Raw genomic sequence first — 22613 nt, 5'->3', positions numbered from 1 at the left:
AAGTCTGTTACTAAAATTCTCCCCTACACCTAATCCTGGCTTCTTGCTGATGCAAGATTATAAAAGGGGTGAGTGAGCCAGCCACGGACCTGGGTATGCTTTCAGTGTGGCTGCCACAGGAGAGAGTCGAACAGAATCTTAGGAACAACGGAACTTATTAAACAAAGTAGAGTATGTTTGGTGAACAATCAGTAGCGCAAAACCAGTCATGAGAAACCAAACCTGCTGCCTGATTACAAAGGACTGGCAGGGAGAGGTCTGAAGAGCACAAGGCTTAGGCTTACTGGACCTAGGGATTCTGAGAACTGTGTTCTTACGCAGAAGGGAAATGGCATCTGCATACCAGCAAGCACTGATGGGCAAGTTCATTCCCCAATATAAACTAGATATTCCCATTTTGCAAAGAAGAAATTAAGGGTCAAGAGAACTAAAAGGGGAGTGGAACTGGGCAGACTTTTTAATTCAGTATCAAATGAATAAAAGGTTAGCATTTCTACATGTGTAAGTGGGTCTCCTACTTTATCAGATCATTCTTTGGAAAGGTTTTAGCTCTATTTAGATTTTTTTACTACGTTAAAAGATTTCTTTTCAACAGCTGGGCCCACCCATGAGGCCATGTTAACACTTGCGTCTTGCTATAGTGAACATTTGTCACTGTATAGTTTGGGTAACTGAACTTGGTATTTGTATCCCAATTTACCACTTAATTTTCAGCTGTTCTAGATGCTGTTTTCCTTTATCTTCTTGTTAAGTGTTCTCTTTAATCCGTTCAAAACATTTCCTTGGCTAAGTCAAGTGTCCATATTCCCTCCTCACACTTAAGTGCTCACCAACTGCAAGGAATTCCTGTTACCTCAGAACTCTCTCAAACACAGTGAGGCAGGCCCTATCGTTATAGATGAGTAAACTGATGCAGGAGGGGAAAAAGGAGCAGGGGCATGGGGAAAGATGCTAGGAGCAGGCTTAGCAGAGCCTGGTCTGAATCCTTCTACCCATTTACTAAGCCTTTACCTCATGTTAACCTCTGAGCTCCCACTGACCCATCTGTGACATGGGGTTCTAACCATGGGATTGTTGTGCAGAATGACAGGACATGCTAGAGATCAGCACAGCATTGGCTGTTAGCTGATGGATGAAGACAAGGGGGAAAAACACTTAAATGTGGGTGTAGATCAATCTTTAGGTAAGCTCTTCACCCGTCAGGCTTGAACTCATGACCCCAAGATCAGAGTTGCATGCTCTACCAAACCAGCTAAGCGCCTCAGAATCGCTTTATGACCCGTTCCTCATGTGCACAAAGGATTCATCTCTAATACATGAGAACTCCAAAATTTGAATGACAGTAACATCTATGTACTACTATTCATTGCACTTCCTCAAGGTCTTAAATTGATCATCCCTTACTTTTCTTGTCTAATCCATCTTTTTTTTGAGCTTTAGGAAAAGGGTAGTGTGCTGTATGCAGTTTACCAGGACTTGTTCTTTATCTAACCTTACTTTTAAGAATTCCTCTATATCCAGAGCTCATTTTCAGGGCTGATAATTTAGGATCATTTGTTTTCTGATTGATGGAACTTTGAGGTTTTTTCTATCTTTTAAGTACTGCTTTAAACATTCCCAAAAATGCAGCAACATCCATAATGTAGTTTCTCTTGGGTAATGCATAGAAACATAATTGCTGGGTTGTGTTCAATTCTGTAAGGTACACCAACCATTAACCCATGTGGTTCTAAAACTTAACACTAATGGTCTTATACACTGGACAGCTGGGGCTATGAATCCTGCTTTTCACCAACTCCTGATCTCCTCTATTAAATGGAGACAGGAAAGGGCAAGAAGTCCAGATGCCTGGCAACTAACAGATGCTCTTAAGACAAAGTAATCATATTTTATAAATCCAAATCTTAGGGTCCCCTGGCATTTTGAAGTGAACCAGTCTCCACACCAGTGCTCAGCCACCCCCCTTCCCCAAACCCTACTTCGTTAGTGTCAAATACAGGTTTGAATTTTGGTTTTAGCCTTTGTGTAAATAAGGACCCAAACCTGATTTGAGAGTGAGCAAGAGATCAGAGGGAGAGGGAGAAGACTTTCCGCTGAGCAGGGAGCCCGATGTGGGGCTCAATCCTAGGACCCTAAGACCATGACCTGAGCCCAAGGCAGATGCTTAACTAAGCCACCCAGGTGCCCCATCAAACCTGAATTTACACCACTCCTTCAGGATTGCTGCATTATAAGCCCAGGGATATAGCAGTCTTCTACCTCTGATGGCTCAGCACAGCTCAAAAATTTGTAGCCAGGATTCTACTTGGGATTTTTAAGAGGCCTTGATTATACCACCACCGCTGCCTTATTCCTGTCAAGGGGACAAACCCTGTCGTCGTGAACTCACACAGGTGACCCCGACAAGGCATTTGCTCTGATCCTTCTCCCGCCTCTCCATGCGGTTCTAGATGCAATTATTAGGTACATTCTTGGTACAGCATGTGGCTGGTGTACTATTTCTCACCATGAGATGGTGGCAGGGGGAAAAAACTCAGCTGGTGTCATACAAGAAAAGGCTGAAAACCAGTGTTGCAGAAGGGAGATCATCCATACATAGCACATCCCCAAACAAATGGCAAAATCAACAGCAACCAAGAGTTCAGCTTTTTATTGAGCAGCTTATAGAAGAGGTTTAGTCAAAAAGACCAAAGCCCATGTCATCATCAGACTCCTCAGATTCTTCCTTCTTTGCTTCTACTTTCTTCTCCTCAGCTAAAAAACAGAAAGAGTCAATCACACACCTGCTCAATATTTTAAACTCCAAAGAGCTCCAGGCCCTTCAACTTACATGGTCAAAAATACCCTACCTTCCTTCCAACTATGTCCCTGATTTTAGGACTTCTACACATCATCTTCTCTTAGCAAATGAAGTATTATAGGCAATATTGCTCTTCATCTCCACTCCTCCCTCCAATACCAAAAAAAGAAAAAAAAAAAAAAAAAGGTCTACCTGGGGCAGCAGTGGTGGAAGGAGCAGGACCTCCGGCTGGCGCAGTGCCAGCTGCTGGGGCAGGGCCACCAGCTCCTACATTGCAGATGAGGCTCCCAATGTTGACGTTGGCCAGGGCCTGCAACACACGTGCATACACAGATCACTCAGTTCTGGCCTTTTGTTATGGTACCCTTCCCCCTTTTGAACTGACAGCAAGCAATTCCCAACACTGTATTGTTCTTCTTCCCTGGAGTCTGCCAGTGACATTTTGTCTTCTGCTTGGATTAGACATAGATAGGGCCACACAGCTACATTAAAAATTAATCACACACACACACACACACACAAAACTACTCAAGCTTTAAATCTCACAAGTGTATTGCCATACTTAAGTTTAACAAGACAGAATAACTAACTGAATTCCTTCCTTTTATAGATGAGAAAACTGGCCCACAAAAGCTGGCTTAAGTTGTTGGCAAACAACTCAAGCTTCCTTAAACACTCAAACCAGGATTCTTGCCACAGTTCCAAATTTCTTAACAGTGAATTCAATTTTTCAGACTGCTAAGTCCAGGGACTTTATTAAAGGCACAATGTTTTCAATCATTCAAAAGTCTCTGGACACAACCTGAAGGGATGAAGCTAATAGCCACTTGCCAAAGATTAAGTAACATATACAATAGAAAAGGGAGCCAATGCCAAGTTCCTTGGGTAGGAATCTTGTCTTCATTAGTCTTTTTAGATATCCCAACAAATAGTAAACGGTCAATGAAAGGACACTACACCCAATTTCCATGAAATCAGAAAGAAGGATCTCCTTGGAACGGCATGGGTGGTGGTATCCCCTGGGTGACCCTTTTAATAAGGAAGTCATCTGGTGCATATGTCATATATACATATACATACATGTACACATACGTGTGTGTCTGTCATGGTTTCAGAACAGAAGAGAAACCAGATTGAAATCAAGAAGGAAAAGACAAGATAAACTTTAATTAGGTTCTAAATGTGGAGCTATAAGGAAATAGCACTTAAACTTAAAAAAGGTCCAGTGGAATATGGCACCTTCCAGTCTTTTTCGTGTTACATGAGCACCTGATTTAATGAATCAGTAATGACCCCAAATTTGCTTCTCCAAATCACTTTGCTGCCACCAACTTACCTTTGCAAACAAGCCAGGCCAGAAAGGTTCAACATTCACACCCGCTGCTTTAATGAGGGCATTAATCTTATCCTCCTAAAAAAGATGAAACAGCAATCCATCAGAGCAAAGTGTAGTTTTCGTAAACGTCTCCAAAATACTGCAACTGAAAGTAAATCACTCAAAACGTGTGTACAAAACCATGTTTAACCACTTCAAATATTCTATCTGTATTTCATGTATGCTTATTTAAAACGACCATTTCTTACTCTTACGATTGCCACGAGTAAATGAAATGCACCCGGCTCCTGTGTGCCAGGCACCTTGCAAGGCGGCGAGCCCATCGCTGCCATTTCGCAGGCTGGGACTTGCCCAAGTCACGCCGCTATTTTAAGTTACGAGTCAGGGCGGGAGGTGGAGCGAGCTAACGTGCTCTCCACATCACGCAGCCTGGCCCAACAAGGCCTACCAAGTGGACCACAGGAATTCCAGGCCATCACACCAAACACGGATAGTGACCTACGTGAGGGTGAGGATGCCCACACGCCGCGGAAATTTTGCTAAAGCAAGCTCCTAAAGCCGGAGCGCGAAGCCCAAGTTTACTCCACTCCCCCAGGAAGCTGCAGCACGTGGCCGAGGCCCCCCGCCGCCCCGCACGTGGGTCCGCCCCGCCGCGAATGTCGATGGCCGCGGCTCCGGCCGGAAGGGCCTGGCAGGGAGACACGGCAGAGGAGAAAAACGGCCGCCCGCAGGCCGACCCCGCCGCCGGCCCGGGCCCGCACTCACCGTGACCGTCACCTCATCGTCGTGCAGGATGAGGGCCGAGTAGATGCAGGCGAGCTCCGAGACGGAGGCCATAGTGCGGGCGAGTGCTGAGCGGACGCTGCCGGGCGCGGTGCTAGTCGCCGGATGAAGTGAGGGCCTCACCCCAACGCGGCCTTAGCTTCCTCGGAAGAACCGAGCACCTTAGCGGCAACTGAGGAAAGGAGGTCCCGCGCTTGCGCGCAGCCTCTTATAGTGGTCACGCGGACCAATCGGTGCCCGCGCCTGGCGGAAGAGGCGGAGCGAGAACCGCCCGCGCCGACTACCGTTGGCGCCTGCGCATAAAGTGCGACTAGCTCGTTCGTTCAAAAAGTTGGTGGGTTCCTCCAACTGCGGGTTCTTTGGGTTAGGCTAAAACTCAGGACTGGCGAACAGTAAAAATATTTTTAGGAAAAAGTTATCTAAGTAAATGGCTTTCACCCCCATCTACTGTAGCCCGTGTGACACTATATGGACATTTAATGACGCCGCCAGCCTCCCCTAGCTTGCTGTGACCACCTGGAGCGCAGGATCTAAAATTCAGCCTGGAGGCCTCTGGTGCTTAGCGCAGCGTCTCGGATGAATTAAGTGATGTAAGAGGAAATGAGAAGCTTGCAGCGTGACGATAGCAATACCATTGGAACGCCTACTGTGTCCCAGGCACTGAGCCACACTCTACAAGGATTCATTTAATCTTAATACAGCATAAGAAGTAAGTACTATTATAAGTATAAAAGACCTATTGGGAATGTAGGGGAACTTTCCATATCAACTTCATTTTTTGTAACTAAGGCACTCTGTGTTTGGGTGGAAGTGTCTTGAAACTGCCTGTTCAAGACTTCTTGAAGCAACTGCAGTCTGTCTAGGTGCTGCATTGCCATTTTGTATCTTTGAAGCTTAATAAAATTGGATTCATATTGAGAGTTGGGCTTTGTTTTTAAGTATAATTGACATAACATTTTTATTTCTGGTGTATAGCATAATGATTCGATATTTGTGTGTATTGCAAAATATATGTCAACCATTTTTAAGGTCTACTCTCTTAGCAACTTTTAAATATGAAACAGTATTATTAACTATAGTCACCATGTTGTACATTACATCTAGTGACTTAAAACTGCAGGTTTGTAACTCTTGACTCCCTTCACCCATTCCACCACTCCCTCTGGCAACCACCAATCTATTCTCTGTATCTATGAGTTTGATTTGTTTATTTTTGTTTGTTGTTTGGATTCCACATATAAGTGAGATCATACAGTATTTGTCTTTCTCTTTTGCTTAGTGTAATGCCCTCAAGGTCCACCCATGTTGTCTCAAATGGCAAGGTGTTATACTTTTTTACAGCTGAATAATATTCGTGTGTGTGTGTGTGTGTGTGTCACATTTTCTTCATCCATTCATCCATTGATGGACACTTTGGTTGTTTCTGTGACTTGGCTATTGCAAATAATGCTGCAGTGAACATCGGAATGAATATATCTTTTCAAGTTAGCGTTTTTGTTGTCTTCTGTTAAATACCTGAGAGTGGAATTGCTTGATCGTATGGTAGTTCTACTTTTAATTTGAGGGGGAACCTCTGTACTGTTTTCCACAGCGCCTGCACCAATTTATATTCCCACAAACAGTACACAAATGTTTCCTTTTCTTCACATCCTTGCCACCACTGGTTCTTGTCATCTTTTTTTTTCAAAGATTTTATTTATTTATTTGACAGAGAGAGACACAGAGAGGGAACACAAGCAGGGGGAGTGGGAGAGGGAGAAGCAGGCTTCCCGCGGAGCAGGGAGCCCGATGCGGGGCTCCATCCCAGGACCCTGGGATCATGACCTGAGCCAAAGGCAGACACTTAACAACTGAGCCACCCAGGCGCCCCTGTTCTTGTCATCTTGATGACAGCTTTTCTAACAGTTGTGAGGTGATACCTCACTGTGGTTTTATTGATTTCCCTGATGATTGGTAATGTTGAGCATCTTTTTCATGTGCCTGCTGGCCATCTGTATATCTTTGGAAAAATATCTATTCAGATCTTTTGCCCATTCTTAATGAAATTTTTGTTGATAATGAGTTGTAGGGGTTCTTTATTCATTTTGGATATGAACCCCTTATCAGATAGATGTTTGCAAAAATTTTCTCCTATTTAGTAAGTTGCCTTTTCATTTTGTTGATGATTTCCTTTGCTGTCCGGAAGTTTTTAGTTTAATGTAGTCCCACTTGTTTAGTTTTTGTTGCCTTTGCTTTTGGAGTCAGATCCAAAAAATCTTTGCCAAGACCAATGTCAGGGAGCTTACCGCCTATGTTTTCTTCTAGGAGTTTTATGTTCCAGGTCTTACATTCAAGTTTTTATTCCATTTTGAATTAATTTTTGTGTATGGTGTAAGATGGTGGTCCATTTTCATTCTTTTGCATGTTTCTGTCCAGTTTTTCCAACACCATTCATTCAGGAGACTGTCCTTTCCTGATTATATATTCTTGATTCTTATGTCATAAATTAATTGACCGTATATGAATGGGTATATGTCTGTGCCATTGATCTGTGTGTGTGTGTGTGTGTGTGTGTGTGTGTGTGTGTGTGTTTAAGATTTATTTATTTATTTCAGAGCCGGGGAGAGAGACAGATATTGCCTGAGCACACAGGGGGTGGTGTGGGGAGGGGCAGAGGGAGAGGGAGACAAGCAGACTCCCCACTGAGTGGGGAGCCTGACAGGGCTTGATCCCAGGACCCTGAGATCATGACCTGAGCTGAAACCAAGAGTCAGATGCTTAACTGACTGTGCCACCCAGGCACCCCTTAATATCCCAAACTTTTAAAAACGCTTTAAAAGCTATCAAGCTTTCTAAAAATAAAACTTATTTTGAGTTTTCATCCAAATCTAGAAGCAATTATTGTGGAATTTGGGTGGAAAAAGGTAAAGCTATTGAAAAATTCAAACATTTCCAAAGCCAAAATGAATCAGTCTAAAACATAGTCATCCCCCTTTCCCGCCCCTAGTGTACTTCAAAACAAAATAAAACAAAAACTGATCTGGCAAATATACATCAACAAAAAGTAAAACAAAATATTGCCTCTCTTAAACTGTACTAATAAGGGACCTTTTTACATCAATGTTTTGTTCCCCAAATAGTTTTATAACTGTAGTAGTAAAACCTGAACCTTAGAATATAAGAAAGGTAAATTGTAAGTTCTTCTCACTTATAAATGTAAACACAAAAATCTAAAATGTGAATGTCAATTATATCAGTAAAACTGGAAAAACTTAAAGATTAATGAACTGAATTCAGTACTGTGTGTCAAAATATGGTATATCATGACTAAGGATAGTTCAACATAAAAGCTATTAAAAGTAATCCATTAACAAAGAGGAAAATCTAGATGAAATTCTTACAGATTCAGAAAAACCACTTGATAAAATTAAGTAACTATTAACATAGATTCTTAGAAAATTGGAAGAAAAGGTAGCTTCCATATCCTGATAAGATATCTACTAAAAATCTACAATAAACATCATACTTAATGGTGAAACTTAAAACCTACTCTTTAAAATCAGGAACAAACAAGGATGTGTCCTTCCTCTGCTTCTACTTCAATTATGGTTTTAGAATTTACCCATCTTCATAAGACAAGAAAAAGAAAAGGTATTAAATTGGAAAGTTGTGAACTCTCATTATTCATAAATAATATGATAATTTACCCAGAAGTTCCAAGAGAATCCATAGACAAACAAATCAGCCTAATAAGTAGTTCAGCAAAGTAGCTAGATTCAAGATTAATACACAAAAGCCAGCAGCATTTCTGTGTTCAGCAAAAGTCAGTTACAAAATGTAGTATTAAAAAATACACCTCATAAAATAGCAACAGAAATCATATAGTTTCTAGGAGTAAATCTAACAATTTATGCATGATCATTATTTTTAAAATTACAAACTTTATGGAACATCAGACGCAACCTAAATAGAGTGGTACATGATATTCACAGATGAAAAGATCTTCAAGTGGGTAATTCTCTTCAAATTATATAATTTCAGTCAGTATTCCATAGGAATATTCCAATATTCCACTGGTCAAATTCCATTCCAAAAACCAGTTGACCTTAAATTTTCATGGAAGGATCAAGGACCAATAAAAATGAAGGCAGTGTTTTAAAGTAAGAATAGAAGCTTTACTTAAATGTCAGTTCCATGGAGGGCACACATTTTGGTTTGCCACCACATTAATTGTGCCTAAATAGTGCCTGGCACATAGGGGGCACTCAAACAAATACATGCTGAATGAATTAAAACTATGTTATTGATATACAAGTAGATAAACAGACCAATAGAACAGAGAACCTAGAAATCCACTCTCATACATATGGGAACTTGGTAAGTCAGAGGTATGACTTTATAAATGGGGAAGTGGAGTGGTTAGGGGGAAGAGTACCTTTTCAAAAAAAACATAACTGGGACAATTGATTTTCTATCCATATGGAAATGTGGAAAGAATATTTTTAAGTCCGTCCTCATCATATATAATGTGAAAAGAAAAACTCTAAAATTTTAGAGGAAAACAGGAATTTATTATTGAGTATATGAAAAATTTCTTAAGGCACAAAAACATAAAGGAAAAGATTCATAGGTTTGATTACATTAAAATTGAAAACTACAAGCCAAAAGAAACCATAAACAACATCTAAAAAAACTGTTATAGCCAAGAGCCTAAGGAAACACAATGACTAAATGTGATATGGTTTCCTAGATGGGATCCTGGGAAGGACAAAAGACATTAGGTGAAAAATAAGGAATTCCAAATAAAATATGGACTTTAGTAAATACCAGTATATCAACATTGGTTTATTAATTGTAATACATATTAATATGTTAATAATAGGGGAACCTGGCTGTGATTATAAGGGAATTCTTACCACAATTTTTTGGTAAAACTAAAATAATTCTAAAAATTAAGTTTATTTAAAAAAAAAAAATCACCGTAACCGAAGTAAAAAAAAAATGTCAGATTGGGAGAAGATATGAGGTCCAAAGTACCCAAAAGCTATATAAAGTCCTGCAAACCAGTAAGAAAAGACACAACTGTCTTGTTTTGCAAAACATCAAAAATTACCAAGTAAGGGGCACCTGGCTGGCTTAGTCCATAGAGCATGTGACTCTTGATCTTGGGGTCCTGAGTTCAAGCCCCACACTGGGCATAGAGCTTACTTAAAAAAACAAAACAAGATTATCAACTAAAAGTAACTAGGGCTAAGAAATTTTTACTTAAACTGTAAAAAAATGAGACAGTCATTAGCTAAGTGGTTAAAAGCTTTGATGTCAGGCTCAGACTTGGGCTTAAATATCAGCTCCACCATTTATGATTTTGGGGGTCCTTGAGCAAGTCATTAATCCTCTCGATCTGTTTCTTCACCTATAAATTATAGATAATACCTGTCAGGGTGTCAGATGCTGAGCACCCAGTTAACCACAGCCATTCTTCATAAATGTTTAGGAGAACTCTTTAAGCAAAACATCAGTTGCCCATGCATTTCCCTTTGTTATGTGTAGTTCACAGACTTAAAATGGATTCAACATCATACTTTGCCTTTAGACAAATTCTACTACCCTTTAAGATGTATTTTTAAAAGACTAAGCAATATGCCATTTAAAACATTAAAAATAAGAAACTGGGGTGCCTGGGTGGCTCAGTTGGTTAAGCAATTGCCTTTGGCTCGGGTCATGATCTCAGGGTCCTGGGATCGAACCCCGCATCGGGCTCCCTGCTCGGCAGGAGGCCTGCTTCTCCCTCTCCCACTCCCCCTGCTTGTGTTCCCTCTCTCACTGTCTCTCTCTCTGTCAAATAAATAAAATCTTAAAAAAAAGAAAATAAGAAATGGAGAGGTTAAATCCAGTAACATCTACTGAAATAGGATTAAACTTTAGTGCTCTGGAGCATTCTAGAAACACAGTTGTGACATTGCTTACTACTATACTGTTAGTGACAAGTGGTTTTTGTGGGCTAATATTCCACCTTCACTACTAATATAACATTACCATGGTAGTAAAAAAAAAAAAAAAAATCAGCCTCCAAAGAAACCCTAATTTAATCAGAAGAAAAATGTGTCTTTACCCAGGTAAGAATGTCTATTTCACTGTTTTTCAGTAGTGCTTTTTCTAATTTATGTTGTCTCCATACCATGTTTTTTGTTTAAATGTCTAGAAGAATATATTTAATACATAGATATAATGGTTGTTACACAAAAAAGACATTATCAATTTATTGTCAAATTACTTTATATTTCCTACTGCCTTTTTTTTTTACAAATGCAAAAATTATACTTTTCATTTTTTTCTATTGAAATGTGTTTGACATAATATTTTATAAACTTGGGGCACCTGGGTGGCTCAGTCGTTAAGCGTCTGCCTTCGGCTCAGGTCATGATCCCAGGTCCTAGGATCGAGCCCTGCGTCGGGCTCCCTGCTCGGTAGAAGGCCTGCTTCTCCCTCTCCCACTCCCGCTGCTTGTGTATCCCCCCCGATCCCTTGATAACCACCATTTTATTCTCTGTTTTTACAAGTTTGACTTTTTAAAATTGCACATGTAAGTGATACCATATAGTACTTGTCTTTCCCTGGCTTACCTCACTTAGTATAATGTGTTCAAGGTCTATCCATGTGGTGGCAGATGGCAGGACGTCCTCCCTTCTCACCGCTGAATAGCACTCCTCTGTGTGGGTGTGCGGTGCATGCACGCACCACATTTTTTATCCATTCATCCCCTGATGGCCACTTAGGTTGTTTCTGTATCTTAGCTATTGTAAATAGTGTTGCAGTGAACATGGGAGTGCAGGTATCTTTTCACAATAGTGTTTTGATTTTCTTCAGGTAAATACCCAGAAGTGGAATCATATTGTAGTTCTAATTTTAATTTTTGGAGGAACCTCTGTGCACTGTTTTCCATAGTAGTTGTGTCAGTTTACATTCCCACCAACAGTGCACGAGGGTTTCCTTCTTTCCACATCCTTGCCAACACTTATTATTCTTGTCTTCTTGATGATAGCTGTTCTAATACCTGTGAGGCGATATCTCGCTGTGGTTTCATTTGCATTTCCCTGATGATGTGTGATGTTGAGCATCTTTTCATGTACCTGGTGGCCATCTGGATGTCTTCTTTGGAAAAGGGTCTATTTAGTTCTTCTCCCTGTTTTTAAATCAGATTGCTTTTCTCTTACTGAGTTGTATGAATTCTTTATATATTTTGAATATTAACATTTTTTTTAAGATTTCATTATTTGTTAGAAAGAGAGAGAGAGAGAAAGAGCACAAGCAGGGGGAGTGGCAGGCAGAGGGAGAAGCAGGCTCCCTGCCGAGCAGGGAGCCCGACGCGGGACTCGATTCCAGGGCCCTGGGATCATGACCTGAGCCGAAGGCAGACGCTTAACCGACTGAGCCACCCAGGTGTCCCTGGATATTAACCTTTTATCGGATGTGTGGTTTGCAAAAACTTTCTCCCATTTTGTAGATTGCCTTTCATTTTATTAAATCTTTTGTTCAAAAGCTTTTAAGTTTGATGTAATCCCTTCTGTTTTTACTTTTGTTGTTTGATGTCATATCCAAAAATCATTGCCAAAACCAGTCTCAAGGAGCTTCTTCCCTATATTTTCTTCTAGGAGTTGGATAGTATGAGTCCTTATGTTGAAGTCTGCCATCGATTTCACCTGAATTTTTGTGAGGGGTGTAAGATTGGTGTCCAGTTTCAGTGTTCTGCATGTGTTCAGTTTTCTCAACATCATTTGTCTTCAACAGTCTATCTTTTCCCCATTTGGTGCTATTGGCCCCCTTGTCGATATTAGTTTAATGTATAAGCAGAGGTTAAGGTTGGCCTCTCTGTTCTGTTTGTCGATGTGTCTGTTTTTGTGCTAGTACCATACTGTTTTTATACTATAGCTTTGTTGTATAGTTTGAAATTAGGAAGTGCAGTACCTGTAGTTTTGTTCTTTTTCCTCAGGATTGCTTTAGCTATTTGGAGTCCTTTGTGGTTCCATACAAACATTGCAGTTTATTTTCTATTTCTGCGAAGAATGCCATTAATATTTGATGGGGATTGTGTTGAATCTATAGATTGCTTTGAGTAGTATACACATTTTAGCAATATTAATTCTTCCAATCCATGAGCATAGGTTGTCTTTCCATTTGTTTCTGTCTTTTTCTATTTTTTTCATCAGTCTTGTAGTTTTTGTTGTACAGAACTTTCACCTCCGGGGCGCCTGGGTGGCTCAGTCGGTTGGGCATCTGCCTTCGGTTCAGGTCATGATCTCGGGGTCCTGGGATTGAGCCCCCTGTCAGGCTCCCGGCTTGGCAAGGAGTCTGCTTGTCCCTCTGCCCCACTCCCCTCTCCACCTGTGCTCTCTCTCTCTCTCTCAAATAAATAAATTCTTAAAAAGAAAAAAAAACTTTTACCTCCTACATTAAATTTATTCCTAAGTATTTTATTGTTTTTGATGCTACTGTGAATGGGAAAGCTTTTGTTTGTGTGTGTGTGAGACCGTTATTACCTTTTTCTTAGACTTGACAATCATTTTATTGAAACATAATTGACATACAATGTTTTATTAGTTTCAAGTGTACAACAGATTGATTCCACAGTTCTGCACCTTACTCATTGCTCCCCATGGTAAGTGTAGTCACTATATGTCACTACACAACATTATTACAATATCATTGACTATATTCTCTGTGCTGTACTTTTCATCTCTGTAACTTGTTTATTTTACAACTGGAATTTTCCTCCAATCCCCTTTATTTTGCATATCCCTCTACCCATCTCCCTTCTAGCAACCACCAGTTTGTTCTCTGTGCTTAAGAATCTTTTGTTTTTTAGATTCCACATATAAGTGTAATCATATGGTATTTGTCTTTTCTCTAACTTATTTCACTTAGCATTATACCCTCTCAGTCCATCCAAGTTGTTGCAAATGGCAAGATCTCATTCTTTTTTATAGCCAAGTAACATTCCCCATGCGCGTGTGTGTGCCACATCTTCATTCATCCACAGATGGACTCTTGGGTTGCTTCCATATCTTGGCTATTGTAAACGATCCTGCAGTGAACATAGGAGGGAATATATCTTTTCAAATTAGTGTTCATTTTTGAGGGGTAATTACCCAGTAGTGGAATTACTTGATCATATGGTATTTCTAGTTTTAATTTTTTGAGGGACCTCTATACTGTTTTACACAGTGGCTGCACCAGTTTGTTTTCCCACCAACAGGGCATAAGTGTTCTGTTTTCCCCACATCCTTACCAACACTTGTTATTTCTTGACTTTTTGATACTAGGCATTCTGACAGGTGTGAGGTGATATATCATTTTGGTTTTGATTTGTATTTCCCTCATGATAAGTGATGGTGATCATCTTTTCATGGGTCTGTTGGCCATCTGGATGTCTTCTTTGGAAAAATATCTACTCAAGTCCTCATTTTAAAATCAGATTATTTGTATTTTTTTGGTGTTGAGCTGTTTGAGTTCTTTACCTATTTTGGGTATTAACCCCTTATTGGATATATCATTTGCAAATATCTTCTCCTATTCACTGGGTTGCCTTTTTGTTTTGTTGATGGTTTCTTTTGCTGTGCAAAAGCTTTTTATTTTAATGTGGTCCCAGTAGTTTACTTTTGTTTTTGTTTTCCTTGCCTGAGGAGACAGATCCATATATATGTTGCTAAGGACACATTCCATGAGATTATTGCCTATGTTTTCTTTTAGATTTTTATGGTTTCAGGTCTCACATTTGGGTCTTTAATCCATTCTGTTTTTTTTTTTAAGATTTTATTTATTTATTTGAGAGAAAGAGAGAATGAGAGATAGAAAGCACAAGAGGGAGGAGGGTCAGAGGGAGAAGCAGACTCCCCGCTGAGCAGGAGCCCAATGTGGGACCGATCCCGGGACTCCAGGATCATGACCTGAGCCGAAGGCAGTCGCTTAACCAACTGAGCCACCCAGGCACCCCATTTTGAGTTTATTTTTGTGTGTGGTGTAAGAAAGTGGTCCAGTTTCATTTTTTTGCATTTAGCTGTCCAGTTTTCCCAATACCATTTATTGAAAAACTGTCTTTTTCCTCATTGTATATTCTTGTCTCCTTTGTCATAGATTAAGTGACCAGGTAAGTGTGGATTTATTTCTGGGCTCCTGGTCATGTTCCACTGATCTATGTGTCTGCTTTTGTGCTGGTACTGTATTGTTTTGATTACCATAGCTTTGTAGTAAATCTTAAAATCTGGAATTGTGATACCTCCGGCTTTGTTCTTTCTCAAGTTTGCTTTGGCTATTTGAGGTCTTTTGTGATTTCATACAAATTTTAGGATTAAATATCTGAAAAATGCTATTGGTATTTTGTTAGAGATTACATTGAATCCAGTTTGCTTTGGGTAGTATGGACATTTTAACAATATTAATTCTTCTGATTTATGAGCATGATATATCTTCCCATTTGTGTCATCATCAATTTCTTTCATCAGTGTTTTATAGTTTTCAGAGGACAAGTTCTTCATCTCTTTGGTTAAGTTTATTCCTAATAATTTGTTGTTTAAAGCCACTGTTCCCTTATGGATTTTCTGCCTCAATGATCTAGCCATTGATGTTAAGTGAGGTGTTAAAAATCCCCTACTATTATCGTACTACTGTTAATTTCTCCCCTTATGTCTATTAATATTTGCTTTTATGTATTTAGGTGTTCCCATGTTGGGTGCATAGATATTTACAATTGTTATACCCTCTTGTAGGATTGGTCCCTTTATCATTATGTAGTGTTCTTTGTCCTTTGCTACATTGTGTTAAAACCTGTTTTGTCTAGGGGCACCTGGGTGGTGCACTCAGTTGAGTATCAGACTTGGTTTTGGCTCAGGTTGTGATCTCAGGTTCATGAGTGAGCCCCACATCGGGCTCTGCATGGAGGCTGCTTGAGGTTCTCTCTCCCTCTCCCCCCACACATGTGCATGCTCACTCTCTCTCTCCAATAAGTAAATCTTTAAAAAAAATAATGAAGTTTGTTTTGTCTAATATAAGTATTCCCACCATGGCTTTTTTTTCTTTTTGCTTCCATTTGCATAGTATATGCTTTTCCATCCCTTCACTTTCAGTCTGTACGTGTCTCTCAGTCTGAAGTGAGCCTCTTGTAAGCAGCATATAGATGGGTCTTGGTTTTTTTATTTTTATTTTAAAAGATTTTATCTATTTGACAGAGAGAGACACAGCGAGAGAGGGAACACAAAGCAGGGGGAGTGGGAGAGGAAGAAGCAGGCTTCCTGTGGAGCAGGGAGCCTGATGCTGGGCTCGATCCCAGGACCCTGGGATCATGACCTGAGCCGAAGGCAGAAGCTTAACTGAGCCACCCAGGTTGCCCCCTTTTTTTTAACCCACTGAGTCACTCTGTGTGTTTTGATTATTTAGTCCATTTACGTTTAAAATAATTGTTGATAGGTATGTACCTATTGCCATTTTGTTAAATGTTTTCTGGTTGTTTTGTAGCTTTTCTCTGCTTTTTTCTACTTCTCTTCCTCTTTTCCCTTGTGGTCTCAGGGTTTTCTTTAGTGTTATGCTTGGATTCCTTTCTCTTTTTATTTTTTGTATATCTGTTATTTTTTTTTTTTTTTAAGATTTATTTATTTGAGAGACAGAGAGCACAAGTGAGAGAGCACAAGCAGGGGCAGCAGCAAAGGGAGAGAGAGAAGCGACTACCCGCTAAGTAGGGAGCCGGACACGGGGCTCGTTCCCAGGACCCTGAGATCATGACCTGAGCCGGAGGCAGACACTTGACCAGCGAGCCACCCAGGTGCCCCTCTGTTACAGGTTTTTGATTTGTGATTACCATTGGGTTCATGTATAACACTAATGTATATAGCAGTCTGTGTTTAAGTTGATGCTCTCTTAAGTTTGAACACATTCTAGAACCTCTAAATTTTTACTCCACTCTCCATGTTTTATGTATATGATGTCATATTTTACATTCTTTTGTGTATGCTTTGCTTAATTTTGTAGAGATAATTGATTTTGCTACTTTTGTGTTTTAACTTTCATATTGGCTTTATAAGTGATTAACATACTACCTTTATTATATTTTCATTTTTATCTGTGAAATTTTTTCCTTTCATTATTTTATTCTAGTTATGGCCTCTTTTTTTTCCCAACTAAAGAATCCCCTTTAACATTTCTTACAAGGCCAATTTAACTATAACTTGTTTGTCTGGGAAACTTTATGTCTCCAGTGATAACCTTGCTGGGTAAAGTATTCTTGGTTTAAGTTTTTTCCCTTTTAGCCCTTTAAATATATCATGCCACCTTCTTCTGGCCTGCATAGTTTCTGCTGAAAAATCAACTGATAGCTTTATGGGGTTTTCCCTTGTATTGTTTTGGTTTGCTGCTTTTAAAATTGTGTCTTTATTATTACTTTTTGCCATTTTAATTTTTATGTGTTTTGGTCTGGACCTCCTTGGGTTTACCTTGTTAGGGGCTCTCTTTGCTTCCTGGACTCGGGTGTTTGTTTCCTTCCCCAGAGTGGAGAAATTTTCAGCTTTTATTTCTTCAAATGATTTTCAGCCCTCTCTCTCCTTCTGGCACTCTATAATGTGAATGCTTTTATACTTGATAATGTCTTTTCTCAGGTCCAGTGAGCATCTTTATGACCATTACTTTGAATTTTTTATCAAGTTTATTATCTCTCTTTCATTTAGCTCTTTTACTGTGATTTTGTCTTATTCTTTGATTTGGGACATATTCCTTTGTCTCCTGATTTTGTCTGTTTTTATGTATTCAGTAGATCAGCTGTATCTCCTGGTCTTTAAAATAGTGGCCGTGTGTAGAAGAGGTCCTGTGGTGCCCTGTAGGGCAGTGTCCCCATGGTCACCAGAACCAGGTGCTCCAGAGGGATCCCCTTTGTGGGCTTGTGTGCCCTCTTGTGGCTGGGCCGTGATTGCCTTCAGCCCCACTAGCTGCAGTCTACCTGCATTGCCTGCTGTGGCATCCTGGGAGGTTAGTCTCCCGGCTGTTGCGAGGCCTCTGCAGCAGCAGTGGGTTTCATTAGTGGACAGGGCCGGCATCAGTCCAGCTGTCTGCACTTAGCCTCTCTGCCACAGCAGGGGGCACACTGACGGGCAGGGCTTGCTCTATGCACAGTCAGCTAAGAGGCTCAGCTGCAGGGACTGCATGCATGTTGGTGCGTGGGCTTATTTCCACCACACCTCAGGACAGGAGTTACTTTGGAGGGAATCCTGGGAGGTGGGCAGTTCGATTGGGTGGATCCGCAGGAGAACACTGGGGTAGGGGCACGCAATGCTAGCAAAGTAGATGGAGAGTTTAGTGCTGGCTCCTGCAAGCATCCAGCCATCTAGGCTGGGGAACCAGCACTTTTGTTCCTGGAGAAATCTCCTGCAGATTCCTACCTCTCCAAACACATTCTAAAATTAGTCAGGATATCTCTTTCAGGCATACCCTAGGTGCTTTTCAAACTGCTGTTTTCATGCTGTGTCTCCCCCCACGTTATTTAGTATATTGGCTCTAAGGGTGGGGACTCAGTTTCCTATCACCCGCCCTCTGAATTTTAAAGCTCCTGGGCTGAAGGCCTGTTGGTTTTCAAAGCCAGATGTTATGGGGACTCCTCCTCCCCAGTGTGCGTCCCCAGTGCTGGGCGTGCCTGGTGTGGGATCTCATCCTCTCGCTTCTTCCTGTTTGTGGCTAGTCACACTGGGGGTCTGGTTCCCAACCCTGACTCCATCCCCCTACACTTTCTGATGTGGCCTTCCCGATGATTAGCTGTGGAAGGTCTGTTCTGTCAGTCTTCAGGTCATTTTTGGAGTTAGTCATTTAGATGTAGCTGTTGTCCCAGTGTGTCCATGGGACAAGGTAAGCTCAGGATTCTCCTCCTCTGCCATCTTCCCAAAATTCCCTCAGCAAAAGTTTCTTTCTTTTTCAGATGTTTCATACCTAGTGTATAGAAATGCAACTGATTTCAGTATGTTGGTTTTGTATACTGCAACTTTATTGAAATCATTGGTTAGCTCCAACAGTTTTTTGGTTGAGCCTTGGGATTTTCAGTGTACAGAATCCTATCATCTAAAAATAGTGACAGTTTTACTTCATCCTTCTCAGTTTGGATGGATTTTAGTTCTTTGTCTTGCCTAATCGTTCAGGCAAGGACTTTCAGTACTGTATGGGATAAAGAGTGCTGAGAGTGGACATGCTAGTCTTGGTCCCGATCTTAGAGAAAAAGCTTTCATTTTTACCTCCACTGAGTATGATGTTATTTGTGGGTTTGTTGTATATGGCCTTTATTATGTTCCATTTATTTCCCATCTAGCAAGGGTTTTTACTATTGAAAGTATGTTATATTTTGTCAAATTGCTTTTTCTGTGTCTCTTAAGATGATCATGTGATTTTTATCTTTCATTGTTTTAATGTGATATATTACATTTATTGATTGGCATATATTGAACCATCCTTGCATCCCAGAGATGAATCCCATTTGGTCATGGTGTATAATTCTTTTTATGTGTTCTCAAATTCAGTTTGCTAATATTTTGTTGAGAATATTTGCGTTTATATTCATCAGGGATACTGATCTAGTTTTCTTACGGTGTCCTTATCTCTCTTTGGTATCTGGCCTTATAGAATGAATTTGGAACTATCCCTACCTCAATTTTTTGCAAGAGTTTGAGAAGGACTGCTGTTAATTCTTCTTTGAAGGCTTGGTAGAATTTGCCTGTGAAGCCATCTGGTCCTGGGGTTTTCTGTGTTGGGAGGGTTTTGATTACTGATTCAATCCCTTTATTCATTATTCATCCTTTCAGATATTGTTTCTTCCTGACTCAGGCTTGGTGGATTGTGTGTTTCTAGAAATTTATTCATTTCTTCTAGGTTGTCTAATTTGTTGATGTACAGCTGTTCATAGTAGTCTCTTATGGTCCTATGTATTTCTGTAGTATCAATTGTAATGTGTCCTTTTTCATTTCTTATTTGAGTCTTTCTTTTTTTCTTAGTCTGGCTAAAGATTTTGTTTACTGTTTCAAAGAACTGGCCTTTAGTTTTGTTGATCCTTTCCATTTTTCTGGTCCCTATTTCATTTTATTTCTCCTCTGATCTTTATAATTTCCTTTGTTCTGCTAACTTTGGGGTGGTTTTTCCTGTTCTTTGGGGGAAAGGTTATTTGTGATTTTTCTAATTCCTTAATGTATGCATTTATTGCTATAAACTTTCATCTCAGAACTGCTTTTATTGCATCCTGTAAGATTTGATATGCTGTATTTCCATTTTCATTTGTTTCAAGGTAATTTTTTATTTCCCCTTTGATTTCTTCTTTGACACATTGGTTGTTCAAAAGTATGTTGTGTAGTTTCCACATATTTGTAAATTTTCCGGTCTCTCTTTTGTTGATTCCTAGTTTCATACCATTATGGTAAGAAAAGATAGTTGATATGGTTTCAGTCTTCTTAAATTTGCTGAGATTTGTTTTGTGCCCTATCATGCCATCTGTCCTGGAAAATATTTCATGTGCACTGAAGAAGAATGTGTATTCTGCCTCTGTTGGATAGAATGCTCTAATATGTCTGTTCTTTTGTTCTATAGTTCAATTTAGTTTCTTTATTGATTTTCTACCTGGATGATTTATTTATTGCCTACAGTGGGGTACTGAAGTCCCCTACTATTACCGTATTGCTGTCTGTTTCTCCCTTTGGATCTTTTGGTATTTGCTTAATAAATTTTGGTGATCCAGTGTTGAGTGCATATATATTTACTATTGTGTTGTATCTTCCCGATGTATTGACCAATTTATCATTATATAATGACCTTTGTCTCCTTTTGTTTTTAGGCTTGACTTACGCCTGCTTTCATTTGGTTTCTGCTTGCCTGGAATATTCTTTATAATTCCTTCACTTTGAGCCTGTGTGTATTTTAAGAGTTGAAATGAGTTTCCTGTAGGCAGCATGTGGTTGGGTCTTGTTTTTATCAAGCTACCCTGTGCCTTTTGATTGATGAATTCAATCCATTTATATTGAGTAATTATTGATCTTAAGGACTTAATACTACTGCCTCTTATACTTAGCCTTCTGATTGTTTCTTTTCCGTTTCCATCTGCCTTTATAACGTGGTGGTTTTCCATGATAATTTGCTCAGTCTCCCTTTTTTTGTTTTGTGACTTCTCTAGATTTTTGCTTTGTGATTACCATGTGGCTTACATAAAACATCTAAGGAGTCCTCTTTTTATGCTGATAGCACTTTATCTTCATATAAAGCTTCCACCCTTTTACTCCTCCCCTTTTATATTTTTTATGTCATAGTTTACCTTTTCTTTTTGCTTTGAATTATTGAGGAATTATAGTGGTGATAGTTTTTTGTTGCTCTTTTTCTTAAGCTTTTATATTATAATTAAGTGGTTAACACATCATTCTAATATAGTTTTCTAAATGTTTTTCACCTTTGTCTAGAGTATAGGTCATTTCATGTGCTTTTATGTTACTAATTAGCGTCTTTCTATTTCAGCTTGGAGAAATCTCGGTATTTCTTGCAAGGCAGATCTAGTGGTGAACCCCCTCAGTTTTAGTAGGGAAAGCCGTTATTTCTCCTTCATTGCTTCAGCTATGTTGTATGGTGTATGGTGTAAAAACACCAGCTAAGTGTTTTTATTTTTCAGCACTTTGAATGGGTCATTCCACTCCCTCCTGGTCTGTAGAATTTCTGAGAAACCCATCATTAAGCTAATGGAGGTTCCTTTGTAGGTTACTTTGTTTCCTGGGTGCCTTTTTTCTTTTAAAAAAACAGATTCATTATAATGTGTCTTGGAGATCATCTTTTTGTATTGAGATAATAGTGTTCTGTTAGCTTCTTGGACTTCTCCACTTCCTTCCCCAGGTTTGGGAAATTCTGTTCTATTTCTCTAAATATGCTCTCTGCTCCCTTTTCCCCTTCTCCTTCTGGTAGACAATTATATTTTTCTCATCATACGTAATAGCTCTTATAGGGTTTCTTCTTTTTTATTTTATTTTTTTAATCTAAGCTCTCCTCTCCTGGGTCATTTCTAAATTCCTATCCTCCAAGTCACTAAATTCCTTCTTCAATCTGATCTGCCCTATTTCACTAAGCTCTCTCTCTAATGCATTTCTTCATCTCATTCACTGAATTCATCAGCTCCAGAACTTGTCTGATTCTTTTTGAAAATTTCAAACTCCTTGGTAAAAAAACACCTCCTGTTCAATAATTTTATTCCTAAATTGAAGCACATGAGTTTCATTATAAGCTCATCTAATTTCTTTATAATAGCTATTTTGAATTATTTGTCAGTTAAGTCACAATATTTTGTACCTTTGGTTCAGTTGCTGGAGAATTTTTTTTTTGTGATACCATATCACCATGATTTTTTATAGTGCTTGATTAAATGTACCTCTGCCATTGCATTGAAATAGCACACTTTTCTTAGTTGTTTACTTTGCTATAGTTCAACAGATTGGCAATTGCAGACCTTTCTTTTATTTCCCAGAAGGTGGTGCAATAGCTCAAGTTTTTGGCTTCTCCTCACCTGAGCTGGTTCTGGAGGTAAACTCAGGACTGCATGTAAAAAAAGTCAATCCAGAAGCTGGCAACAGAGGTAGGGAATGAGGGGAAGTGTAGGCTTAGCACCGTGCTTTGTGGTTGCCTACAGGCTGGTAGGGGGAACCTGGCACAGGGTAGTCCCAGAGGTCCTTGTGT

The 22613-nt window shown here is 39.7% G+C and overlaps 1 protein-coding gene across 1 annotated transcript; it reads right to left on the bottom strand.

The window, feature by feature from the left end:
• Positions 1-2635: 2635 nt before the first annotated feature.
• RPLP1 (ribosomal protein lateral stalk subunit P1) lies at positions 2636-5114 on the bottom strand. The gene is made up of 4 exons (XM_028100442.2): positions 4902-5114; positions 4137-4211; positions 2993-3110; positions 2636-2754 (listed from the first exon to the last, which is right to left on the bottom strand). The coding sequence occupies exons 1-4, from the start codon at positions 4971-4973 to the stop codon at positions 2675-2677; spliced, it is 345 nt and encodes a 114-aa protein (XP_027956243.1). The 5' UTR covers positions 4974-5114; the 3' UTR covers positions 2636-2674.
• Positions 5115-22613: the final 17499 nt, after the last annotated feature.

The sequence above is a fragment of the Eumetopias jubatus genome, unplaced genomic scaffold, assembly GCF_037043125.1.
Source record: "Eumetopias jubatus isolate StellerSeaLion01/CBP00866 unplaced genomic scaffold, mEumJub1_p1.0 scaffold_7, whole genome shotgun sequence".
Classification (NCBI taxonomy): domain Eukaryota; kingdom Metazoa; phylum Chordata; class Mammalia; order Carnivora; family Otariidae; genus Eumetopias; species Eumetopias jubatus.
The sequence above is the reverse complement of the archived record's forward strand: the minus strand, read 5'-3'. Positions and strand labels throughout refer to the sequence as shown.